Source organism: Mirounga leonina, unplaced genomic scaffold, assembly GCF_011800145.1.
Source record: "Mirounga leonina isolate KUSES-001 unplaced genomic scaffold, KU_Mleo_1.0 Mir_413, whole genome shotgun sequence".
In the NCBI taxonomy this organism is placed as follows: Eukaryota; Metazoa; Chordata; class Mammalia; order Carnivora; family Phocidae; genus Mirounga; species Mirounga leonina.
In genome coordinates this window covers 3676174-3701473 of record NW_023270734.1, presented here as the reverse complement: position 1 = coordinate 3701473, position 25300 = coordinate 3676174, and the positions used below count along the sequence as shown (strand labels likewise).

Sequence of the window (25300 nt, the reverse complement as noted above, 5' to 3'; positions counted from 1 at the left end):
TCCAAAGCAAAACATTTCTAATTGCGAGATTTTAAAGCAGCCCCGGCCGGGGCGGGGAAATAATATCCTAGAAAGCTAGCAAATACAGCAATAAAACATATCTACAAGGAGAAAGGGAACAGGAAAAGGAGGAGAGAGGAGAGTGAGAGAAGGTGGGGAAGACGTATGTCAATAGCAGAAAGAAGGGCTCAGCAGAGGGAGGAAAAACAGTTCTCCAGGAGCTGAGCACAAAGAACAGCATAGCCTAGCCCCTTGGGAACCAATTCTCTCCCTATCACACCTTCTGAGGAGAGGGTGGAGAGGCAGGCTTGTGCTCACTGGCTAGACCCCCTGCAAGACACGGCAATGAGTTTAATATGGTCCTTCCACTAACGTAGCTGACAAGACAGAGAAGCTGAACCATAAAGACAGCAGAAGACCGAATGTAAGTGTTTCTCACTAAGGAAGTGGAAAAGGTGGTTTATTGCTTCATTTGGAATTAGGACGCAGAGTCACAAGTTATTTGGGGGGAACAGAAGTTGGAAGGTTGGTGAGTAAAAATGCAAAGTCTTCATTAGTTTAAAAATTAAATTGTGTTCTAAAAATCCAGATTAAAAAAATATATACATATATAAAACTTGTAAGTTGAAATGAATGTATGTCAAAGCCAAATAATTAAATACAAACTCCCTTTACTTACGTGCCAAGATCTGAGCTCATAACTGGATAAATAACAAGCTATAGTTCGTTGACCTGTTTGGGTATTAATGAGCTCATCAAATTTTTTTCAATAATCACAGGCATTGCTGTACTTGGAAAATGGTAAGTAGAAAGTCAGGTCAACATTAACATTTCTCTGCTAGTGTAATCCTATATTTAAAGGCATAAGTTTGCAAATTAAAATGTCAGGTGTATTTATTTTGAGATTACCTAGAGACATTCAATTTTGCATTTCATAGACTTTTAATATCCTTTTGTGTTCCCATATAAAACATTTATCTGTGTCAAAAAGCTTGAAATCATTTGTAGATATACTTTTTCTTTTATTGGCTATGTTAAGAATACCTACCTGTGGGAACTATAATAATTCCAAGCAATTTACTGTCTGGCCAAAAGTATCACATTTGCACATGATTTATTGATGAATAACGTGTGCAGGCTTAAGCAGCACTTCATCAGTAAATGTTTTCCTTAGCTGTTCTGGGACAGAAATAGTGCATCCCTTTTTGGCCTCATATTATATGGACTTATCCTAAATAGTTGAAAAACTCAAGATAGTTATTCAATAGTTAGGCTATTATGAGAAACTCTCATTGCCATGTTCACTGGGAGGATATTATTAAGGATGTCATTCACTACCACACTCACTGTCTGCTTCATAAGTCCTCAGGGAGAAAATTCTTTCTGCTCTCAGTCCCAGGATCAGTTACACACATTCGCAACTGGGCTATTTTTACCTTATAATGGTAAGAGCCTTTCCTTCACTGTATTAACTCACTGCATTTCCCTCCTTTTATTGGTTGCTAGAAAATTTAAGCAAAAATTGAGGGCCAGCTGTGCAAGTCAAGAAGACTCCACGCCCTATGTTGTCTATAGTAATAGACAGTCATTATTATTGTAATATATAATATATGTAGTAAAAGTAATAGAAGTCATTATTATTGCTAACAAGCCCTGAGTACTTTCTGCAAAGCACTTTACATGTGTTGAATTTTATTTGAAATTCATAATAATCCTTAAAACACGAGAACTTTTGTTTTTGCCACCTTGACCGATGAGAAAACTGAAGCTCTGAGAAGTCAGCCAACTACCTCAAGGCTACTGAGCCTGTAAATGGCCAGACCACGGACTCAACCAGAGTCTTTCCGACATGGAAGATCATGCTTCTAACTGCTCTGTTAGTCTGCCTCATGCTTCTTCCCCGTTGACTCTATTTCCTTTGACTAATGATATAAAGAGACCAGAATTCTTTGGATAAACCCCAGGGCTCTTACAATCTGCTTCCAAAAGGTTATGTCTGAGCTGCAGTGTCCGTCTGGCTCAAGCTGTTGAAGTGCTGGGTGGCAAAGTTCTCTGATGCCATTTTCCCCCCAGAATGACATGAGAAGAGGAGAGATCATGGGAAGAGCCACATTCCAATAAAGTAGCAGGGGTACCAACGGGAAGGTCTCCTGAGTCTGGACACTGGTGCTATGCGTGCTGGGCTGGGCCACTGTGTCGATTGCATGGTTTGTATGCAGACACCTGCCGAGGGGGTGTGCCTGACCACGGGGCCCGAACTCCAGCTGGTGCTTCAGCGAGGGTTTCCAAATTCCTGACAGATATGAATAGTCAAGATCCCCAAATAAGAAATCAAAATTCCCCCAGATTCTCAGGAATTCTTGAAATAAGTTATTCCATGTTTTTTCCCAAATTTTATTTGTATGTTTTAGGTAATAATGATGACCATTATAGTGAACATTTTCCATAATAATAAACAGTAAATCATTTTTTTTGTGATAGAGATGCTAAAAATTTCAGAGGTTTTCTATTAAAAAAAAACAACCTCAAACATATCAATTGCAGTAACATGTAAAATGATCTCCACCTGATATTGATAGCACTAAAAGAAGGCAACATTACCATAAAACAAATGCCAAGTCGAAGCCATTTTAAAATTGAAAGATGATATAAAAATATTTATTATTTATGAGATATTTTATCTCAGATGAAATTATCAGATGAAATTTTAAAACAAAGCATTAACCATCCTCATGGTCTTGATTTTTGTTTCATGACAAATATTCCAAACACACACAAAAAATTTCTTTTGTTTTGTACTGACATGGGTCAAATTGTTAAGAGGCTTTCAAAAGCATAGCCAAGGTGGGATTTGCTTCATTGAAGCTCCTATCCTTTTTTAACAATGAAAATATTTTATTTGCTTGCCCAGATTCTGGTTTGGCCGTTGAAATCTATGTCACAATGGGGAATTAGAATACTTTTTCCCAATTTCCCAATTTCTTGACTAATTTTTCTTGGGATTCAGAATTCAGGAAAACATAGAATTTTTTTCTGAGAGATGCAGGGAATTGCAGCTGGGGCCATGCTCAAAAAGGGGGCATATTTTTCTTGCAAAAGGAACTTTTTCAGCTATAAGTCTGTGTCCATGCAGAGGATGTTTGTTGAATTCACAAAAATGTGCATATAAACTATTTTACCTGTCAGCTTTGAAGGATCTCAAAGGCATCAGAAATGTACCCTTAAGTAATTTAGGAGTCACATAAATATCTTTACATATGCAAAGCCACTGGCAAATGCCCTTGGTTCATTTGATCTAAGACGTAGAAAAGCTGGAGGAAACTATGAGCTAAGTAAAACCATTAATTTTACAAGTACTTCTCAACTACAGCTTTAGACCTGGCCTACCTAGACATTATCAATATCAGTTATCCGTTAATATTAATCTGGGTTTTGGCAAATCATTTCCCTCGCCCTGCCCTGATTCAAGTCTTAAGTACATTATATAGGCCATTGTTATGTAACATGTTTCCACACATGTTACTGTTGAGAGTAATAAAATGGGACTGATACATATTTTAAGCACCTACAATGTACCAAACACTATGCCACATCTCTCAAATATGTTTTTCCAACCCTCCAGTAATCCTATAGGACAGGTATTAACTTTATTCCATAGGTTAAGAAAAATAAGGCTCAAAACCATAACCAATAGCCATACTGCTAGTAAGTGACACAGCCTAGAATTTGGTTGTAGTCCAACTTCAAAAAATTCCAAGCTCTTGCCGCCACACCATACTGCAAGTTGTAAAATGGTGGCAAGTCATAATATCTGCTGGCTACTGTGGCCCAGGGGACAGGGCTGGTACCAGGCAGCCTGGCTGGTCCATGAGGACTAACCTTGCTCTCCTCAGGGTAATAAGACCTTCTCCCCCATGCACACTTAAATAATAACAGGGGTTTTTACTACCCTTATTTGAAAGAAACATATAATAAACCTGGAAGCCTAATATACATTTTTGGGAGAGGAATCAAAATAATCATTGTAAACACAATACAAAAGGTCTGTCTTACCTTTAAATATTTCACCAGCTTCTGAATTTGCCAATATTCTGATGGCAAATCTACATTTGCCTCCTGACGATGATCGGGTGGTTCTTCATCTTCCTCACTCTCTGAGGAGCTCCCACTAATAATTTCCTCAATCTTCTCAGCACTCTTACTAAGAACAATAACAACCACCACATATAATAAATATATTAATGCTACAATATGGATGTGGTTATAATCATTAATATTTCAGCAATATGAACATAAGCAAGGAATAAGATACCAACACCTTCTGAGTTCTAGAAGATCTTTGTTAAGACCTAAGTGAGGAGATGAATAAACCCCTGTCTCTATACCAGGTACAGTTCATTATTATTGCCTTGCATGCAATAATAATAAGGAAAATAGTAAGAAATGAACAAGGGCATTAAGTATGTGTCCTATGGGTGTGCTATACAAAAAGGCAGCCATAGTGGTTAAAAAACCTGCAGGTTATTTATGTTTATATTTACTTTATTTATTGAATTGTGTTTATATTTATTTAAGTTAATTTACTGAATTGAAATGGAATACAATTAAAAATTCAGTTTCTCAGTCATACTAGCCACATTTCAAGCACTCAATACTCACATGTGGCTGGTGGCTACTATACGAGACGGATCAAATCAAAACCATTTCTGTTCTCAGGGAAAGTTCAGTTGGGCAGTGCTGCAAATGCCCAGAGGAAGTGTGTCTCTTTTATGAAAGGGAGTACACTTTGTTCCTTACTGTTCTAGAAGCTTCCAACTCAACATTAAGGTCATGGACACCAGCAAGTTCACTCAAGCTTTCATGACCATATCTAATTCATTCTCACTTTCTCCTTCTCTCCATCCACTCTTCCCTCCAACCCCCCATGTGCTCTCTTCCATAAGTGTCTTTCCTCATTCTCTTCTGAAGCATAGTAGGAGAAAGCATGGTACTACTAATTGCACAGTAGCAGTAACTTTCAAGTTTTATTAATTTTTATAAAATTGTATGCGTTTGAGAGAGTGAGAGAGAGTGCATGCACAAGCAGGGGGAGGGGCAGAGGGAGAAGCAGATTCCCCACCAAACAGGGAGCCCGATGACGCGGGCCTTGATCCCAGGACCCAAATGAGCCACCCAGGCGCCCCTGAGTTTTATTAATTTTTAAGATTCTCTGATTTTTTTTATTTCTCAAATGTGCTCTAGCACAGAGAGTCCTGCAGGACAGCGCTGTTGTGCAGACTGGGCCACAGTGGAGTGAAATTGAAATCCTGAACTGAAGTGCCTGTTCCAAGTCAGCAAGCTACGTGATGAGTTTCAGTGTAATGTATTCTCCTGTCCAACAAATGGCACGAAACCTGGGTTGGGTACAGAGCAAAATCTGGTAGATAAGGCTTACTTAAGAATCAATGTAAACTTAACTCAAAGGTCCCAGATTGAAACATATACTGAATTAACCTATATTCTCTGGAGAATCTGTAAATGTACTTTTCCTTAGCCTAACAAGCTCCTGGAGTTAAGAGCAGGGTGCAATGGGTTTACCCAATCACTCCCAAATCACGTTAAAAAAATCAGTACCCCTAAGGAAAGCTGTTCTCTTTCTCCACTGAGGAATCTGTTGACATATAACTTTAAATGGCTTTCCCTATCTTACGAGGTTCCCTTCCTGTCCTGCCCCACAGCAACCATACATTCAGGAGGTAAAAAGAAGCAAACCTCAATGTTTCTTTGAGCTATGAACTCCACCTTAAGAAATACTTCTCTACCACATCATTATATCCACTTAAGCAAAAAGAGACATAGAGAAGTTCTAATTTTTGTCAGAGTAATGGCTTTTGCTTGGATACATTACTCCTTTACCCTTATCTATCACTCTAGAGTTCTCTGACTCACTAAAATTTGACTTAAAATTGAAACACTTTAGGCCAAACACTTATTTCAGGAAAGAGGAAGTAGATAGAGTTTTCTTTAATCTTCCGACTAAGTACATAAAAATTCTGGATATTATATATAAAACAAACATGAGAGGGCTCTAACAGATAGAAAGGAGAAGAAAGACTATATAGGAATCTGCGGACTTGAGGAGCAACACAATGGTGAGTTACTTGGATTTTCTTTTTGTCTCATGTATCCCAGATTGGGTACTAGAGAAGACAGTGATGGGGAAACACCAATGAGCACCGAAAATAAGCACATAAGAAAAGCCTGCTCTTTCTTCTCAGAGGGCCAGAAAAGGAGCAACTTAATAAGACAGAAAACTTTTAGGCAACAAATGATCTATTCTAGTCAACACCACAGAAAACACTGTGGCCTACCTCCACTTCTGCTAGCAATGGCCAAGCAGAGAGCTTGGTGTTCTAACTTTATCAGACTACAGCAAAGCTCCCTAATCCCCATGCTGGAGTGTGTCAGAGGAGGCCTAATGGAGAGTCAGGACTTTCACCAATCCCAGCCCCCACTGACAAATTAACAAAGGGTCCCTCCCTCTCACAGACAGGCTGGTATCCACAGAGACCTAGTCAGAGCTTGAACTTCCATTACCACTCAGAAATAATGAGGAGCCCCTCACCCACCTCCCCAGGTATCAATGAAAGCCTACTTGAAAACTTGTAATTCCTTCTCTAACCTGAGGAGGCAGCACACACCTTGTCCCACCCATGTGGTATGAGAGGAGGCCTGCTAAAACATAAGATTTAAATAAGATCCAGAAGAATTAAGAGAATCATAGAATCTCAAAAATTGTTAAAAATTACCCATTTTCTTACCATGCCCCAAAATGGAATAGATTAAAAAAGACTTTCATGGAAGAGGGGGTTTGAGAGAACGGAAGGAGAAAAAGAAAACCAAAAAATGAAAAACAGAAAGAACGAACAGAAAAATATATATATAGTGACAAACTTAAGCCCTAGCATAATAATGACATTAAAGGTAAATGACCTAAATACACCAATTAATAGACAGAATTTAACTTAATGGACCAAAAAGAAAAAGGGAACCAACCAAATGCTATCTACAAGGAACTCATTTCAAATATAATAATATAATATTATTAGTTTGAAAGAAAAGGAGAAAAAAAACCCACCATGCAAACAATCAAAAGAAAGCAGAAGTGGCTATATAATATCAGATTAAGTGGACATGAATAAAAAGAAAATGACAAGGGACATAGAGGAGCATTACATAATGATGGAGACATATCAATCCCAAATATGTATACACCAAACAACAGAGCTGAAAATGCATGAAGCAAAAATAGAACTAAAAGGAGAAACAGAAAAATTGCAATTATAGTTGGATACTTCAATACTTCTCTCTCATCAATTTATGGAACAACTGGACTGAAAATAAGCTAGGCTACAGAAGAAATCAACAACACCAACAACATGATTTAATCCACATTTATAGAACACTCCAACAGCAGCAGGCTATACACTCTTGTAAGCACCCAGAGAATCTATACCAAGACAGTTTTGCCACACAAAACCTCAACAAATTTAAAAGAATTGAAGTTATATAGGGTATGCTCACTGCCCATAATGGAATCAAACTAAAAAATCAGTAACAGAAACAGAACAGGAAAATCTCCAAGTGCCTGGATACAAAAATGCACTTGGGTTAAAGAAGAGATCCTCAAGGGAAAAAAAAAAAAAAACAAAACCCACAATCGGGGCACCTGGGTGGCTCAGTCATTAGGCATCTGCCTCCAGCTCAGGTCATGATCCCAGGGTCCTGGGATTGAGCCCCACATCGGGCTCCCTGCTCAGCGGGAAGCCTACTTCTTCCTCTCCCACTCCCCCTGCTTGTGTTCCTTCTCTCGCTGTCTCTCTCTCTGTCAAATAATCTTTTTTTTTTTTTAAAGATTTTATTTATTCATTTGAAACACAGAGATATATATAGAGAGAGAGCATGAGCAGTGGGAGAAGCAGAGGAAGAGGGAGAAGCAGACTCCCCGCTGAGCCAGGAGCCTGATGTGGGGCTCGATCCCAGGACCCTGGGATCATGACCTGAGCCGAAGGCAGATGCTTAACCATCTGAGCCACCCAGGCGCCCCATAAATAATCTTAAAAAAAAAAAACAACAACACATTGAACTGAAATGAAGATGAAAATACAACATATCAAAACCTTTTGTACACAGATAACAGCTAACCCAGTGCAGAAAGGAAACTATATAGCACTAAATGCTTACATTAGAAAAGAGAAGTCTCAATTCAATAATCTAAACTTACATCTAAAGAAACTAGAAAAAGAATAAAATAAACCCAACACAAGGAACTACTAGAGAGCAGAAATCAATAAAAGTAGAAGCAAAAAACAATTTGAAAAATCAGTAACAAAAAGCTGCTTCTAGAAAAGATCAATAAAATTGACAAAACTCTAGCACAAAAAGACAAGACACAAATTATCAGTACCAAGAATGAAACATGGAATATCACTACAGATCCTGCAGACAACAGGATAATAAGAGAAAACTATGAACAACTGTACATATGTAAATTTGACAATCTAGATAAAATGGACAATTCCTTTAAAGTACAAACAATCACAACTTGCCCAATATGAAACACATAATTTGAATAGCACTACAACTATTAAGGGAATTTAATTCACAATTTAAAAACTCAAAACAGAAATCTTCAGGCCCAGATGGTTTCATTGTAGAATTCTACCAAACACAGAAGAACACCAAATTTCATACGATCTCTTCTAGAAAAGAGGAGCCAACTCATTTTACAAAGCCTCCTATCAAACCAAAGACAGTGCAAACGAAAACACAAACTAATACATCTCTCTCAAGATTGTAGATGCAAAAATGATTAACATAATATTAAGCATATGTAATTCAGCTACATATAAAAAGGATGAGACCACTATGACCAAGTAGGGTTATTGCAGAGATGCAAGGCTGACTTGGTATTCAGAAATCAATCAACCACACTAACAGCCGATAAAAGAAAAATGACATCATACAATTGATTTAGAAAAAGCCTTTGACAAAATTCAACACCCAAATGTGAATAAAAATGCTCAGAAAACCAAGAACAGAAGGGACCTTTATCAACTTGATGAAGAATATTTGTATAAAAACCTACACCATCATCATACTTAACGGTGGAAGACTAAATGTTTTCCTTGGGAAAAGAGACTCACTATGAACACATGCAACAACTCAGATGGATCTCAAGGGTATTCTGGTGATGAAAACAAAGCCAATATCAAAAATGTATAATTCCATTTAGATGATAGTCTCAAAATGATGAAATTATAGAAATGGATAACAGGTTAATGGTTGCCAGGAGTTAGGATGGTGAGGAAGAGGCGTGGGCATAACTGTAAAGAGGTGGCAGGAGGGACTTCCCAGTGGTGATGGAACCCTTCTGCATCCTGACTGACATGGCCAGCACACACATCTACATGGAATAAAGGGACATGGACCTACGCATGCACATTACACCAATATCAGTCTCCTGGTTTTGGTGCTGTGGGATAATTATGCCAGATATAACCATTGGGGGAAGCTACATGAAGGGCATGAGACTCCTCTGCATTATCTCTGCAGCATTCTGTGAATCTGTAATTATTTCAAAATAAAAAGTTTCAAAAATTGTCAAATTGAATAGTTTATTATGTTGAACCCCCCAAGATAGGATAAATGTAGTACGGTGTCTTAAAGTTTGTTCTTTTTCTGAGTGTGCAAACTTTATAATGTGAAATTTCTGCATTTCTTCCCACCACCACCCCAAACTCACTAACAAAAGTGGCTGACCCTCCTTCAAATACACCACTATTGTTGTCAAATGGAAAACTGGGTAAGAAGTTTATTAGCTTTCTATTAATGGCTGTTTTTTTATTTTTATTTTTTTATTATTATGTTCAGTTTTATTATTATGTTCAGCATATAGTATATCATTAGTTTTTGATGTAGTGTTCAATGATTGATTCATTGCATATAACACCCAGTGCTCATCACCACACCTGCTCTCCTTAATACCCCTCACCCCATTACCTCATCCCCTCACCCCCTCCCTTCTATAACCCTCAGTTTGGTTCCCAGAGTCCAGAGTCTCTCATGGTTTGTCTCCCTCTCTGATTTCTTCGCATTCAGTTTTCCCTTCCTTCCCCTGTGGTCCTCCGTGCTATTCCTTATGTTCTCCGTATGAGTGAAAGCATATGATAATTGTCTTTCTCTGCTTGACTTATTTCACTCAGCATAATCCCCTCCAGTTCCATCCATGTCGATGCAAATAGTGGGCATTCATCCTTTCTGATGGCTGAGTAATAGTCCGTTGTATATATGGACCACATCTTCTTTATCTATTCATCTGTTGAAAGGCATCTCGGCTCCTTCCACAGTTTGGCTATTGCAGACATTGCTGCTATGAACATTGGGGTGCATATGGCCCTTCTTTTTACTACGTCTGTATCTTTGGGTAAATACCTAGTAGTGCAATTGCTGGGTCAGAGGGTAGCTCTATTTTTAACATCTTGAGGAACCTCCATACTGTTTTCCAGAGTGGCTGCACCAGCTTGCATGCCCACCAACAGCGTAAGAGTGTTCCCTTTTCTCCATATCCTCACCAATATTTGTTGTTTCCTGTCTTGTTAATTTTTGCCATTAATGACTGTTTTAATGAGAAATAACATATAGCTCTTTAGAATTGGCAGTGCCACCAGTGATGAGTAAAACGAGGCCCAGGAAGGTGACTTACCCTTGCTGTGATAGGATTGTTCAAAAGTAAGAGATCAGCGAAGAGCCCAGTTTTCCTATCACTCAACTCACTGCAATCTGCATTAAATTCATTTGTTTACAGAGAGGTAACTAATTCCCGTAGATCCCTGTATTTCAAAGAACTCTTCACTAAAAGGATATCTTGTAAGTACATTTAAAGAAATTCAACATTATCATTTTTATAACTAGTAGCTGTCAATAGAGGTCCCTGAGGACCCTGATCTAATGGTAAGAACACCAGTCATTTGCATGCGAACTAGGGCAGGCTTTAACAAAGGGCTCACGTTGCCAGACACATACCGCACTAACTGTGCTTTTCTGTGTGAAACAGGTGGTCCTGACCTTTCAAGTCTTCCTCCATGTTTTTCCTCTTGGGTGTCTTTCAGTAAGCTTTTGTGCCTAAAAATATATTAACTTTTTAAAATTAATTTATGTGGAGTAACAGGAAATTAAACATAGAAATGTCTGCAAAGGTCCCATCATTTTCATGCACCCAGTGACGTGTTCTCCTAATACAGAAAATGACTACACGAGTTCCAGCCTCATCTGACGCCTGCAAGGCCCTTCACTCTGTGCCTTCTACTCTCGGTGCTTACTGCCCTGGGTGAGAGCTGCCTGTTTTCTTCTCTTCCCCACCCAACACTGCAGCAGGGCCTGGATTTGGTTCTCCAGCTATTCCCAGGTTTAGCATGGGCCGTGGCACATTGTGGGTTTCCCTTACATAGTTGTTAGGTAAATTCATAATTGAAAAATGTAAGCACCTGGGAAAAGGGGTACTTAAAAATTCACCTCCCAGGTAACAGAGCAGCCCATATATTTGTCATTTTCCCACTCTTTTAAATAGAGTCACAAAGATCAAACACCTCAAAACTGATGAGAATTAGAGGAGCAAGAGCGTCTCCTCTTTCCCCAGGACTCCTTCAAGTCTGCTCTCTGGGTTTGCTTGCAAAATGTGATTACCCCGTGGTTCTCAGAATCCCTGCAAGTGAGGATCCCCTGTGACCAGCCGGAAGCGGTTCTTACTTAACCCAATCCGGTGACCACATGGAACATTAAAAATAGGCTGAAACTTGTAAGCCTCTTTGCTAATTCATAAAGTGCTCTAGGCACTTCCGACTGCTGTGGCTCTTACAGCACACTGGGCCTTAATCTGTGCTTTGGCTCCTATTTATAGAGGGCCCTAAATGGATCAAGTTTTGTATATGTCAGACACTCATCAAACCAGTGTCCACTTCATTTAGGCCTGTTAGTTTTGGGGGCCTCTAGCCTTTCTATGGTTTTTACTTAAAGTTCTGTTAATAGACGAGACAATGTCTGTTTCAAGATTTCCCTGATTAACTTCACATAATTTTAATCATTCTAAATTCTCCTAGCACTTACTTAATCAGGTCCCTACACTACGTTTACATTGCCCATGAGATTTCTCCGTGTCTTTTATCATCTTTTTCACGTGATTTATTTGCCCTGACTTACAGAGTGAATTGTGTTCTTCCCTTCCCCTCTGGTGCCCACACGTAAACCCTATTTATGCCAAATCCTTCTACCTGGAATATGAGGAGGAGCAAGGAGGGATCAACCTCTATTTTGGAAGGAGATGTCAATAGCTACTCTGTACTTTTTCTATGTGACATAAACCTATGTTAAAAGTTAGGTAAACATGGGGGCGCCTGGGTGGCTCAGTTGTTAAGCATCTGCCTTCGGCTCAGGTCATGATCTCAGGGTCCTGGGATCGAGTCCCGCATCGGGCTCCCTGCTCAGTGGGGAGCCTGCTTCTCCTTCTCCCACTCCCCCTGCTTGTGTTCCCTCTCTCGCTGTGTCTCTCTCTGTCAAATAAATAAATAAAATCTTAAAAAAAAAAAAAAGTTAGGTAAACATGGTTATTGAGGATGTATCAGAAAACACCTCATGCAAATTTCTACATACTTTTTGAAATCAACAGTGGCCTTCCAGTTTAAACTTGGCTCTAGTCTTTTGGTCATTTGACTCTTCCCAAAATTAATTTGGTTCTTCTCCAGCACACTCTTGCCTGAAGCAGGAAGAGCTTTTTGAAGGGCGGCTGCTTCTTCCTTCTTAGGTGCCTCCTTAAGTGCTTCCTTTTTTTTCCATTCTCCACTGAATCTAACATCCTTTATGTACAAAAACAAGAAGAATAATTTTTACAATGATATCACTTCTGAATTATCTGGTGCTATCTGAAAATTAACACTGGTGGTAACTTCAGAAAAGGAGGTCACTGACGCATCTAACTTGTGTTGCTTAGTGACATACACTGGAGAAGGGCCACCTCAGGATTCAGGTCTCTGTTGGAGCTAGTCTGACAGAAATGTGATGTTCCAAAGCTCACCCTCCTCCCCTGCTGCAGCACACACACACAACAGCAGGGCTGGAATTATTCACTCCTCACCACCACCAGAAAAATCTAAACTCAAATGCTGTATTGACTGGGATACATCATGTACAAATTGCTGAAACCAAGAATAAAGAGAGTATCTTGCAAGTAGCCAGAGACAGAAGACACATGACAGACAGAGGGAGAAACATAACAATTAAAAGAGACTTACCAGAAACAATGCAAGCCAAAAGAAAAGAGAATGACATCCTTAAAGTATTAAAATAAAACCAAAGACTTGTCAACCCAAAATTCTAAACAGAGACAAAAAAAAAAAAAAAAAAAAAAAAGCTTTCCAAAATTAAGGCAAAATAAGACTTTCACAGATTAACAAAAGCAGAGAATTCACTGCCAGAAGGCCTGTGCTAGAGAAATGTCCATGAAGTTCTTAATTCAGAAGGAGTATCATACCAGGAAGAGTATCATACCACATCTACACAAAGAAATGAAAACCTGTAGAAATGGTAAAAACATAAAAGACCCTTTGCATTATTTTTGATCATTCTAAAATATAATTGACTCTCTAATGCAAAAAGAGTAAGGAGGGCACGTGTCATGATGAGCACTGGGTGTTACATGCTCACATGCAATTAATAAATCGTTGAACACTACATCAAAAACTAAGGACATACTATATGGTGGCTAGTTGAACATAATAATAAAAAAATAGTATCAATGTGTTGAGGGGTTAATACCATGCAAAAGTAAAATGCATGACTAGAATGCCAAGGGAAGGGAGAGGCATTGAAGGTGTACCATGTTAAGATTCTTAAACTATTTGTGAAATGGTAAGATAGTATTTAAAGGTGGACAGGATAAATTAGAGGTATACATTATACACCCTAGGGCAACAACCATGAAACTTTTAAGAAGTATAACTGACAAACAACATAAATAAAATAGAATCATTTCTAAAAGCTCAATACAAAAAGGGCAGAAAAAGAGGAAAAAAGAACAAAGAACAAATGGGACAAATAAGAAACACGTAGCAAGACAGTAAATTTAAATTCAACTCTATCACTAGTTACATTAAATGAGTTTAAAATTTCAGTTAAAAGAAATCATCAGATTGGATGAAAAAGGAAAACCAACTATTTGTGGTATTAAAAAACCCACTTTCCATGCAACCAACAATCAAAAAATGCAGGAATGGCTACATTAAAAATCAAACAAAATGGACTTCAAAGCAAATATTATCAGACCTAAAGAGGGAGATACATAATGACAAAGAGTCAACACAACTCTAATTGTGTATTCACCAAATAACTGAACTTCAAAATACATAAAGCAAAAACGTAACTAAAAAGAAAAAGAAACCTACAATTATGAGACTTCAAAACTCCTTGCTCAATAATCACAAAAATTAATAATGTTGAAGACCTGAGTAATACTATCAACCAAAATGACAAAACTGACAGTTATAGAACATACTACCCAACAGCAGCAGAACATACATTCTTCTCAAATGCACACACACACAAAATCACCAAAATTGACCACATTCTGGGCATAAAGTAAACATCCACAAAGCTAAAAGGACTAAAATCATACAAAAGGTCTTCTCTTAATACAATGGAATTAAACTAGAAATCAGAAAAAGAAAGGTACCTGGAAAATCTTCAGATATATTAATTTGCATGGAAACATATAAAAATCTATGGGATATATTTATGTAGTGTTTATAAAGAAATTTACAGAATAAAATTTTATAGTAGAAAAAATAAAGGTCTCAAATCAATGCCTAATTAAGAGCTTCCAAATTAAGAGATTAAATAAGGAGAGCAAATTAAACCCAAAAAAATCAGAAGGAAAAAAATCATTAAGAGCAGAAATAAAATAAAAAGGAAAGCAGCCAAACAATAAAGACAATCAATGAAACAAATAGCTGTTCTTTTAATAAAATCAATCACTTTGGGCACCTGGGTGACTCAGTTGTTAAGCATCTGCCTTCGGCTCAGGTCATGATCCTGGGGTCCTGGGATGGAGCCCCGCATCGGGCTCCCTGCTCAGCGAGGAGCCTGCTTCTCCCTCTCCCATTCCCCCTGCTTGTGTTCCCTCTCTGTCTGTCAAATAAATAAATAAAATCTTTAAAAAAAATAAAATCAAAAACAATAAAATTAATCACTTCTTTGCAGACTAATCAAGAATAAAAGGAGAGAAGCCTCAAATGACCCATATTAGAAATGAAAGAGGGGTCATCACAAAAGATCTTCCAGACATTAAAGGATAATAATGGAATGTTGTATGTGATGCCAGCCAGGGTAGTGTCAGATGAGGCTTCATGGGAACTGAATTTCCACCCCTGTCCAATGGTAATGAAGCATCCCACACCACCAGAGTTGCCCATGGAAATTAAGTGAAGAACTCAGACTTTGCAGGACCTCCAGACTCTGCCAGTGAAGTGCCTAAGAAAGCCTGTTAAAACAAAAGATTTAAATAAAATCCAGAATTTCACAACATAATGCCCCAAATGTCCAAGACGATAAAAGATCACTCATCCTACCAAGAACCACGAAGATCACAGCTTGAATGAGAAAGGATAATGCACAGGATAATGCTTATACCAACACAGGATAATGCTTATACCAAGATGAAAGCGATGTTGGAAAAATCTGATAAGAATTTAAAGCAGCCATCATAAAAATGCTTCAGTGAGCTATTATGAAGACTTGAAACAAAAAACTAGAAAGTCTCAACAAGTAAATAGAAGATATGAAAAAGAACCAAAAAGGAATTTTGAAACTGAAATTTGTAAGCCAAAATAAAACTCACTGGGACAGTCCTAATAATATGATGGAGAGGACAGAGGGGAAGAATCCATGAACTTCCATGAAATTACCCAATATGAATAAAGAGGGGAAAATTCATTGGGAAAAAAAATGAACAGATCCTCAAGCTCTGTGAGACCATAACAAAAATTCCAAAATTCATGTCATCAGAGTAACAGAAAGCGAGGAGGGAGAGAGTCAGTCTAAAAATATATTCTAACAAGATTTGAAATTTTCTCCAACTTGGAAAAAGACATAAATCTAAGATTCAAGAAGCTGAGGAAACCCTAACCAACGAACGCAAAGAAATCCATGCCAAGAGACATGATGATAAAAGAAGAAAACCTGCAACAGCAGAAAAGAACAATAATGGAAAAGAATAAAAGTGTGGGTAAATACTTTCATTCTCTTTTCTAAGTTTGATGGTTGAAGCAAAATATAATGTTGTCTCATACAGTTATCAATGTATAGAGAAGAAATAAAGACTATAAAAAATAAAGAGGGGGTAAAGAGACTTCAAAGGAGATATGGTTTCTTTTTTTTATTACTAAAATTGTATTTATTTTTTCAGTCTCATCAGTGTAATAGTATTATAGCTTTTGCAAGAAGTTTATGTTGAAAGAGAAATGACATAAATTCTCACATAGTATATTTGTAAAGGAAGATTATGTTGACAGTTTTTCTTTTTGTGACACATCAGGAGTTGCAAGCGATTGAGTCATATGCAATTATTGTTTGAAGGAGAGACATGGTTCCTATGCTTCACTCAAACTGGTATAATGTCAAACAGCAGATTATAATTAATTATGGATGCATAATATGGTACAATACCCACAGTAAACACAAACACAAAATCTATACAAAGAGGTACACTCAAGACACTATGGATAAGTCAAAGTAGAATTCTAAAAAATGTTCAAGTTATCCGTAAAATGCAAGAAGAAGAAAAAAAACGAAAACAAAAACTGAAAGGAACAGAAACCAAAGTAAACTGGCAAGTGTAAGCCCTAACATAGCAATAATTAAATGTAAATGATCTGAACACATCAGTAGACAGATCAATAGTTTCACAAATTTATTTTTAAAATGACTCAACTAAATGCTGTCTACCAGAAACTCACTTCAAATATAACAATATAGGTAGCTTGAAAGTAATAGGAGGGGAAAGATATAACATGCAAACAGTAGTTAAAAGCAAGCCAGAGCGGCTACAAAAATATCCGATTAAGTAGACTTCAGATAAAGGAAAATTACCAAGGAGAGAGAGGACATCACATAATGATAAAATGATCAATCTATCAAGAAGATATAGCAATCTTAAATGCATATACAGAGCCGCAAAATACAAAAACAGAAAAGAAAGATCAGACAAATCCACAATTATAGTGGAAACACTTCAAAACCTCTCTCTCAACAACTGATAAAAAATCAGAAAGAATGTGGGAGACCTTAACATCAAAAACTGCATGATTTAATCCACAAAGTAAAAATAAGAGAAGAAATAATAAATACCAAAGTGAAGTAGAAAAAAAAAAAACACAGAAAAATCAATGAAACTAAAAGCTAAGTCTCTGAGGAAATTGAGAAAATCAAGAGATCTCTATCCAGATGGATCAAGAAAAAATAAAACACCAATGACCAATACCAGAAACGAGAGCGGTAACAATAGCTACATATTCTACGGACATTAAAAGATGAAAGAATAACTATGAACAAGTTTATGACAATAAATTTGACAACTTAGATGAAATGGACAATTTCCTTTAAAGACAATCTACCAGGGTGCCTGGCTGGCTCAGTTGGTAGAGCATATGGTTCTTTTTTTTTTTTTTTTAAAGATTTTATTTATTTATTTGAGAGAGAGAGAGATAGTGAGAGCAGGAACACAAGCAGGGGGAGTGGGAGAGGGAGAAGCAGGCTTCCTGCCGAGCAGGGAGCCCGATGTGGGACTCGATCCCAGGACCCTGGGATCATGACCTGAGCCTAAGGCAGACGTTTAACGACTGAGCCACCCAGGTGCCCGAGCATATGGTTCTTGATCTTGGGTTTGTATGTTCGAGCCCCACACTGGGGGTAGAGATTACTTAAATTAAAAAATAAAATGGTTAACATAACAAAGGTTATGTGTACTTTACCCAATACAAAATTAAAAAAAAAAATAAAGACAATCTACCAAAACTTCCTCGAGAAGAAACAGATAACCCACATGGCCCTAACTATCAAAGACACTGAAATCTGTTGTTTAAAACTTATCTACAAAGGACACTCCAGGCCCTGATGGCTTCACTACCAAACATGTAAGAAAGAAATAATACCAACCCTGCACAAACTCTCCCAGACATTGCAGAGGAGAAAAAATTTCCCAACTCATTCTAGAAGGCCAGTATCACTCTGATAACCAAAACCAAAGATATTAAAGAAAACTACACACCAATAACCTTATATGGATGTGAAACTTAAAATCTTAGCAAGTTAGACCCCATAATATATAAAAAGGATACTACATCCTGAACAAATGAGGTTTGTTCCAGAAAGGTAAGGTTAGTTTATGTTTGAAAACTCATCAATGTAATGTACTACATAAACAAACTAAAAAAGAAAAAAACTAATTATCTCAATAGGTAATCATTTGATAAAATCTAATAGCCATTCCTTTTTTGGGGTTTTATTTAAATTCAAGTTAGTTAACATATAGTGTATTATTGATTTCGCGGTAGAAATTAGTGATTCATCAGTTGCACATAACACCCGTGCTCATCACATCAAGTGCCCTCCTTAATGCCCATCACCCAGTTACCTCATCCCCCCACTCACCTCCCCTCCAGCAATCCTGTTTGTTTCCTATTGTTAAGAGTCTCTTATGATTTGTCTCCCTCTCTGTTTTTATTCAATATCCATTCCTAATAAAAGTTCTCAACAATATCACATAGAGGGGAACTTTTTTAACCTTATAAATTTCATCTGTGAAAAACCTACAAACATCATACTTAATAGTAAGAAACTGAAAGTTTTCCCTTCACCACTGGGAACAAGAGACTACTTCTATAGAATTCTGTACTGGAGGTTCCAGCTAGTGCATTAAGGAAAGAAAAAAAAGGGACTGAGTTTGGAAAGGAAGAGGCAAAATGATCTTTATACAAAGACAATATGATCATCTATATAGGAAACCCTCTGGGATCTACAAAGCAGACACTAGAATTAGTAAGTGTTCCAGAATATGAAATCACTATATAAAAATCAAGTGTATTTTTATATAGTAGCAACAGATCATCACAAATTGAAATTTTAAAACTACCATTAACCATAGACCTTGTTGAATAAAAATTCGAGTAAGTTTGAAGATTTAACTGGTTTTATGAATCAATTTGTGAGTCCAGCAGCATCCCATCTAGCAAGTAGTAAAATGCTCCACAGAGCTGAATAAAAGAAAGGTCTTTTTTTAAATTTTATTATGTTATGTTCATCACCATACACTACATCAAAAGAAAGGTTTTTAAAGACAGAGAGAGCATTAAAAAAAAAAAGGAATTTATTAGCAAGGAATGTATTGTTTAGGCAAGGTTGCCCTCCTACAAGCAGCAGAAGGGGTAAATCAGTAAATTTCAAGGTATTGACCAGGAAATTCCAGTTGACTGGTTATAGGTTATATTCCTGGGTAGTTGAAACTGTAGTTATTTCAGTATAATATAATAATAATATATATTATGTAGTATACAGTAATATAATTCTTGGGTGTTGACTTGGCCTAAGTGATACCATTTTGGGCCTGTGGTTTTTTTTTTAACCCCTCTAAATTATGAAATACTTACAGGTAGGTTTCATAAGAGATGTGCAAGGCCTGTGCACTGAAAGTTACAAAATATTGCTGAGAAAATTAAAGACCTAAATAAATGGAAAGACACTCTGTTCATGGATTGGAAACCTCAGTATTGTTAAGACATTAGCTCTTTGTAATTAATCTATAGATTCATCATAGTCTCAACCATAATTCTTTCAGGCTTTTCATGAAGAAATTGACAAGCTGACCCTAACATTCTAATGGACATGCAAAAGATGTAAAATAGCCAAACAAGTTTGAAAAATAACATTGGAGGATTTACACTACCTGACTTCAAGACTTAACTATAAAGCTACAGTAATCAAGACAGTGTGGTACTGGTATAAATCACTGGAACAGAAATACACCCATACAAATAGACAACTGATTTTTGAGAAAGGCATAAAGGATGGTTTTGTTTTGTTTTTTTCAACAAATGGTGCTGGAACAACTAGATATTAATATGTAAAAGGAAAAAACTTTGATCCATACCTCATGTCATGTACAAAAAATAAACTAAAAAGGCCTAAATGTAAAACCTAACATTTGAAAACTTCTAGAAAAAAAATATTGGAGAAAATCTTTATGACACAGAGTTTGGCAAAGCTATAAAGAAAAAATTAACGAGTTGGACTTCATCAAAATTGAGGACATTTGCTTTTTGGAAGACACTAGTTGGAGAATGAAATGATAAGCCACAGACTGGGAGAAAATACTTACAAGTCATATATCTGACAGAATATGTAAGCCAAGAATATATACAAAGATCTTTCACTATTCAGTAAGAAATCAAACAACCCAATAAAAAACTGGGCAAGGGGCGCCTGGGTGGCTCAGATGGTTAAGCTTCTGCCTTTGGCTCAGGTCATGATCCCGGGGTCCTGGGATGGAGCCCCACGTCGGGCTCCTGGCTCAGCAGGGAGCCTGCTTCTCCCTCTCCCTCTGTCTCCCCCCCTGCTCAAGCTCTCTCTCTCTCTGTGTGTGTCTCAAATGAATAAATAAAATCTTAAAAAAAAAAACAAAAACTGGGCCAAAGATTGGAATAGACACCTTATCACATACAATATATGAATGGCAAAATAAGCATTTGAAAGACTGCATTCAAGAAATGCAAATTAAAACCCAGTGAAATACCAGTACATACATCTATTAGAATGTCTAAAATCAGAGGACTGACCATATCAATTATTGACAAATATGCAGAAGAACTGGAATTCTCATACATTGCCGGTATCTATGTAAAATATTACAACCACTTTGGAAGACAGTTTACGAATTGCTTAACGAGTTAAACATACAACTACCATATTACCTTGCTCTTTTATTCCCAAATTTTACCCAAGAGAAATGAAAGCATATGATCTGTGGAGATAAACACCCAAAAACAAAATGTTGAAAATGTGAGAGCTTAAATTTTAAAGATATGTACAATGTTTTGAAGATAAAGTAAAAGAATATTTGCAAAAGGTGAGTGACAGCAAAGGAAATCAGAGGATCAATCTCAGAGGCCCAACCTTCAACTGGGTAAGTTTCAAAAAGAGAGCAAAGAGAACAGAAAGGAAAGAATGATTAAAGATGTGATACAAAAAAAGGATTTTTCTGGTTCTGAAGGACATATGTCATCATTAATGAAAAACAAACAAAACCAGCACCAACCATATCATCATGAAAATTACAGAACATCACGAATAAGAGAAGATCCTAAAGGCTTTGTTAGATGAGAAAAGTCAAAACAGACAGGCCACATAGAAAAAAAAATGCCTTTAAAATTCTAAGTTACAAATTATTTTTGAACTATCATTATAGAAACAATAACTGGGAGAGAAAAATAAAGATATTTCACATGCTAACCCTCAATTTTTTCCATTATGTGCCTCCTTTACTCAGGAAGCTCCACCAAAATTATGGGGTACACCAACAAAAGGAAAACTGAATGGAAGGGAACTTCCTCAACATAATAAAGACCATATACGAAAAGCCCACAGATAACATCACATTTAGTGGCAAAAGCCTGAAAGCTTTTCCCCTAATATCAGGAATAAGAAAAGGATCTAGCTTTCACTGCTTCTATTCAACACAGGCCTAAAAGGTCTAGCCATAGTAATTAGGCAAGAAAAAGAAATTTAAAAAACATCCAAACTGAAAAGGAAGAAGTAAAACTATCTCTGTTTGCAGATGACATGATCTTATAGGTAGAAAGAACTAAAAGACTGGGGCGCCTGGGTGGCAGTTAAGTGTCTGACCCTTGATCTCAGGATTATAAATTCAAGCCCCAGGTTGGGCTCCACATGGAGCCCATTTAAAAAAAAAGAAAAAAGAAAAATATATATTTTTTCAAGATCGTATCTATTTGAGAGAGAGCGAGCGAGCGAAAGAGAGCACGAGTGGTGGGGGGAGAAGTAGACTCCCCGCTGGGCAGGGAGCCTGATGCGGGACTTGATCCCAGGACCCTGGGATCATGACCTAAGTTAAAGGCAGACACTTAACCGATTGAACCACCTAGGTGCCCCCCAAAAGAAAAATATTTAAAAAAAAAAAGACCTAAAGATTAAAAAAAATTGAGTTAATAAATGAATTCCGCAAAGTTGCAGGATTTGATTTTGAATTTCACATTCAAAAGAGCCAGATCTGATTTCAACACTCAAAAATCATTTCTATTTCTCTACCCTAGCAGTGAAAAATTAGAAAGGAAATTCAGGAAACAATTCTATTTACAATAGCATCAAAAAGAATAAAATGCTTAGAAATAAATTTAACCAAGGAGGCAAAAGACTTGACACTGAAAAGTATAAAATACTGCTGAAAAAAATTAAAGGAGACAAAAACAAATGGAAAGACACTCCATGTTCATGGATTGGAAAAAATTAATATTAAGATTACAATGCTATACAAAGCAATCTATAAATTCAATAAATCCCTGTCAAAATCCCGATGCTGTTTTGTGCAGAAATGGTAAAACCAAACCTAAAATTCTTTCTTTTAGGAAGTTTCAGGAGGTAGGTTTCTTTCAGGAAGTAAAGGGAGCCCAAATAGCTAAAACAGTCTTGAAAAACACAAAGTTTGAGGACTTAATACTTCTCAATTTCAAAACTACTACAAAGATATAGTAGTCAAAATAGTATGGGACTTGTATAGAGATAGACAAGATAGAATAGAATTGAGAGTCCAAATACAAACCCCTACATCTATGGTAAATTGATTTTCAACAAGGATGCCAAGACCATTCAATGGGGAAAGAACAATCTCTTCAACAAATGGTGCCAGAAAACTGGTTATCCACATGCAAAAGAATGAAATTGTACCCTTACTCTACTCACACCATATACAACTCAAAATTAATCAAAGACCTAAATTTAAGGACTCTTTGTCCCTAAATTTAAGAGCAAAAACCACGAAATTCTTAGAAAAAACAGGGGCAAATCTTCATGACATTGGATTTGGCAATGGTTTCCTAAGTACAGTACCAGAAATTCAGACAACAAAAATGTTTTCATTGGACTTTATCAAAATTAAAAATGTTTGTGCCTCAAAGGACACTATCAAGATGAATGAAAAGACAACCCACAGAATGGGAGAAAATATTTGCAAACATTCTATCTGATAAGGGATTAATATCTACAATATATAAAGAATTCCTACAACTCATCAACAAAAAGACAACCCATTTTTTTAAATGGGCAAAGGACTTGAATAGACATTTCTTTAAAAAAAAATATACAAATGCCGAATAAGCACATGAAAATATGCTCAACATCACTAATTAGGGAAATGCAAATCAAAACTACAATGGGATATCATACTTCATATTTACTAAGATGTCTATAATAAAAAACACACATACAAACACACATGGAGAAAATAACAAGTATTGGTGAGAATGTGGAGAAACTGGAATCCTTGTACAGGAATATAAAATGGCTCAGTCTAGGTAGAAGCAGTTTGGCAGTTCCTCTAAAAGTTAAAAACAGAATTATCATACGACCCAGAAATTCCACTCCTAGATATATATGCTCCAAAAACTGAAACAGGAACTCAGATACATGTACACCAATATTTAGAGCATTTTTCACTATAATCAAAGAGTGGAAACCACACAAGTGTCCGTCAATAGATGAGAGGATAAACAAAATGTGGTTATACACACAAATAGAATATTATTCTGACATGTGCTACAACATGGATGGACCTTGAAAACATTATGCTAAATGAAATAAGCAAAACACCAAAGGACAAATATTGTATGATTCCACTTCTTGAAATATCTAGAAGGCAAATTTATAGAGACAGAAAGTAGATTAGAGGTTCCTGGGAGCTGGAGGAGGAAAGGGGAGTTACTGCTTAATCGGAACAGAATTTTAGTTTGAGATGATGAAAAAGATTTGGAAATAGTAATAATGCTTGCACTTTATGAATGTAATGCCACTCAATGATACACGAAGTGGTCAAAATGGCAAATTTTGTTTTGTGAGGTATTTTATGACAACAACAAAGGAAACTAGAGTCCAAGAAATAGGTAATCCAACACCAGGAAAAAAACAAAAACAAAAACAAAAAGAACCTCGCAGGACAATGACAAAGAGAAATTTCAGGATAAGAGTAGCAGCAGTATAGTAAGAAAATAGAGTGCTCTGGAAGTGGCAGGGTCAGAAGGAAAATAATAGACTGGTATTTGTGGCATTGACATCATCTTGAGAATCAGCCTGGAGCTTAAGTGTATCACATTAGTATTTCTTGCATATTGTTTCTTAGCCATATCAGCTTCAATCAATATCTTATTTCATCACTATATTAGCTGATTTCTTTGTCCAACACTAGTTCAAAAACCATGAAAGACACAAAGGAAGCATAGTTCTCATGCATATTCAGTTGACATACTTATTGAGACAATCCAATTAGGTAGTAATCATGGGATGCCCAGAAAGGATAAAAGATAATCAAAACATCTAGGCTTCTTTAATAGGGCTGACTCCTTTTTCCTTAGTGTTATTAATTCAAAAGGGAAGATGAAAAGTGCTATTTAGAAAGCAATATGAAATATTTTACACCTATTACCTAAAGAGAATCAGAAACTTTCTTAAAGTACTCCACTTAATTTCTTATTTAATAATATACTGTGAAAAATACTCTAAAAATTAGAAGCAGAGGTCAAAAATAGGCAGAATTACTCTCAACAGAAAGTTTAGTCAAGTAACACTATGCTGTGAAATTTCAAGAGTCTATAAACTTACCTGTTTAGACATATTTTCTGAAAATTTTGCCGATTTTTCTTTTAAAAATGTGACAAGGTCTTTATAAATTTCACTTTTTCTCTCGTAATTAATTTCCCCCTCATCATCTGTTTTGCCCTTTGAGAGAAAGAGTTTGGTGCTATTACTATTAATTGAACCTGATCAATACATCACAACACGAGCCCACATATTATTTTCTTCTATCAACAATCCATGTGGTAGTCTTTATACAACAAAAATATAGGCAAAATCCTTCCCTCTTAAAGTTATCCATCCGACCATCCATCCATCCATCCATCCATCCATCCATCCATCCATCCATCCATCCATCCAT

General features: G+C 36.7%; 1 protein-coding gene across 1 annotated transcript in view; it reads right to left on the bottom strand.

The window, feature by feature from the left end:
• Positions 1-25300, bottom strand: part of ARMC4 (armadillo repeat containing 4) — a 183667-nt gene that overhangs the window by 145717 nt on the left and 12650 nt on the right. The window contains exons 6-9 of the mRNA XM_034987222.1: positions 24967-25083; positions 12688-12890; positions 11065-11163; positions 4054-4201 (exon numbers count right to left, since the gene is read on the bottom strand). Of these exons, the coding sequence (XP_034843113.1) occupies positions 4054-4201; positions 11065-11163; positions 12688-12890; positions 24967-25083 (567 nt within the window). The remainder of the gene's footprint in view (positions 1-4053; positions 4202-11064; positions 11164-12687; positions 12891-24966; positions 25084-25300) is intronic.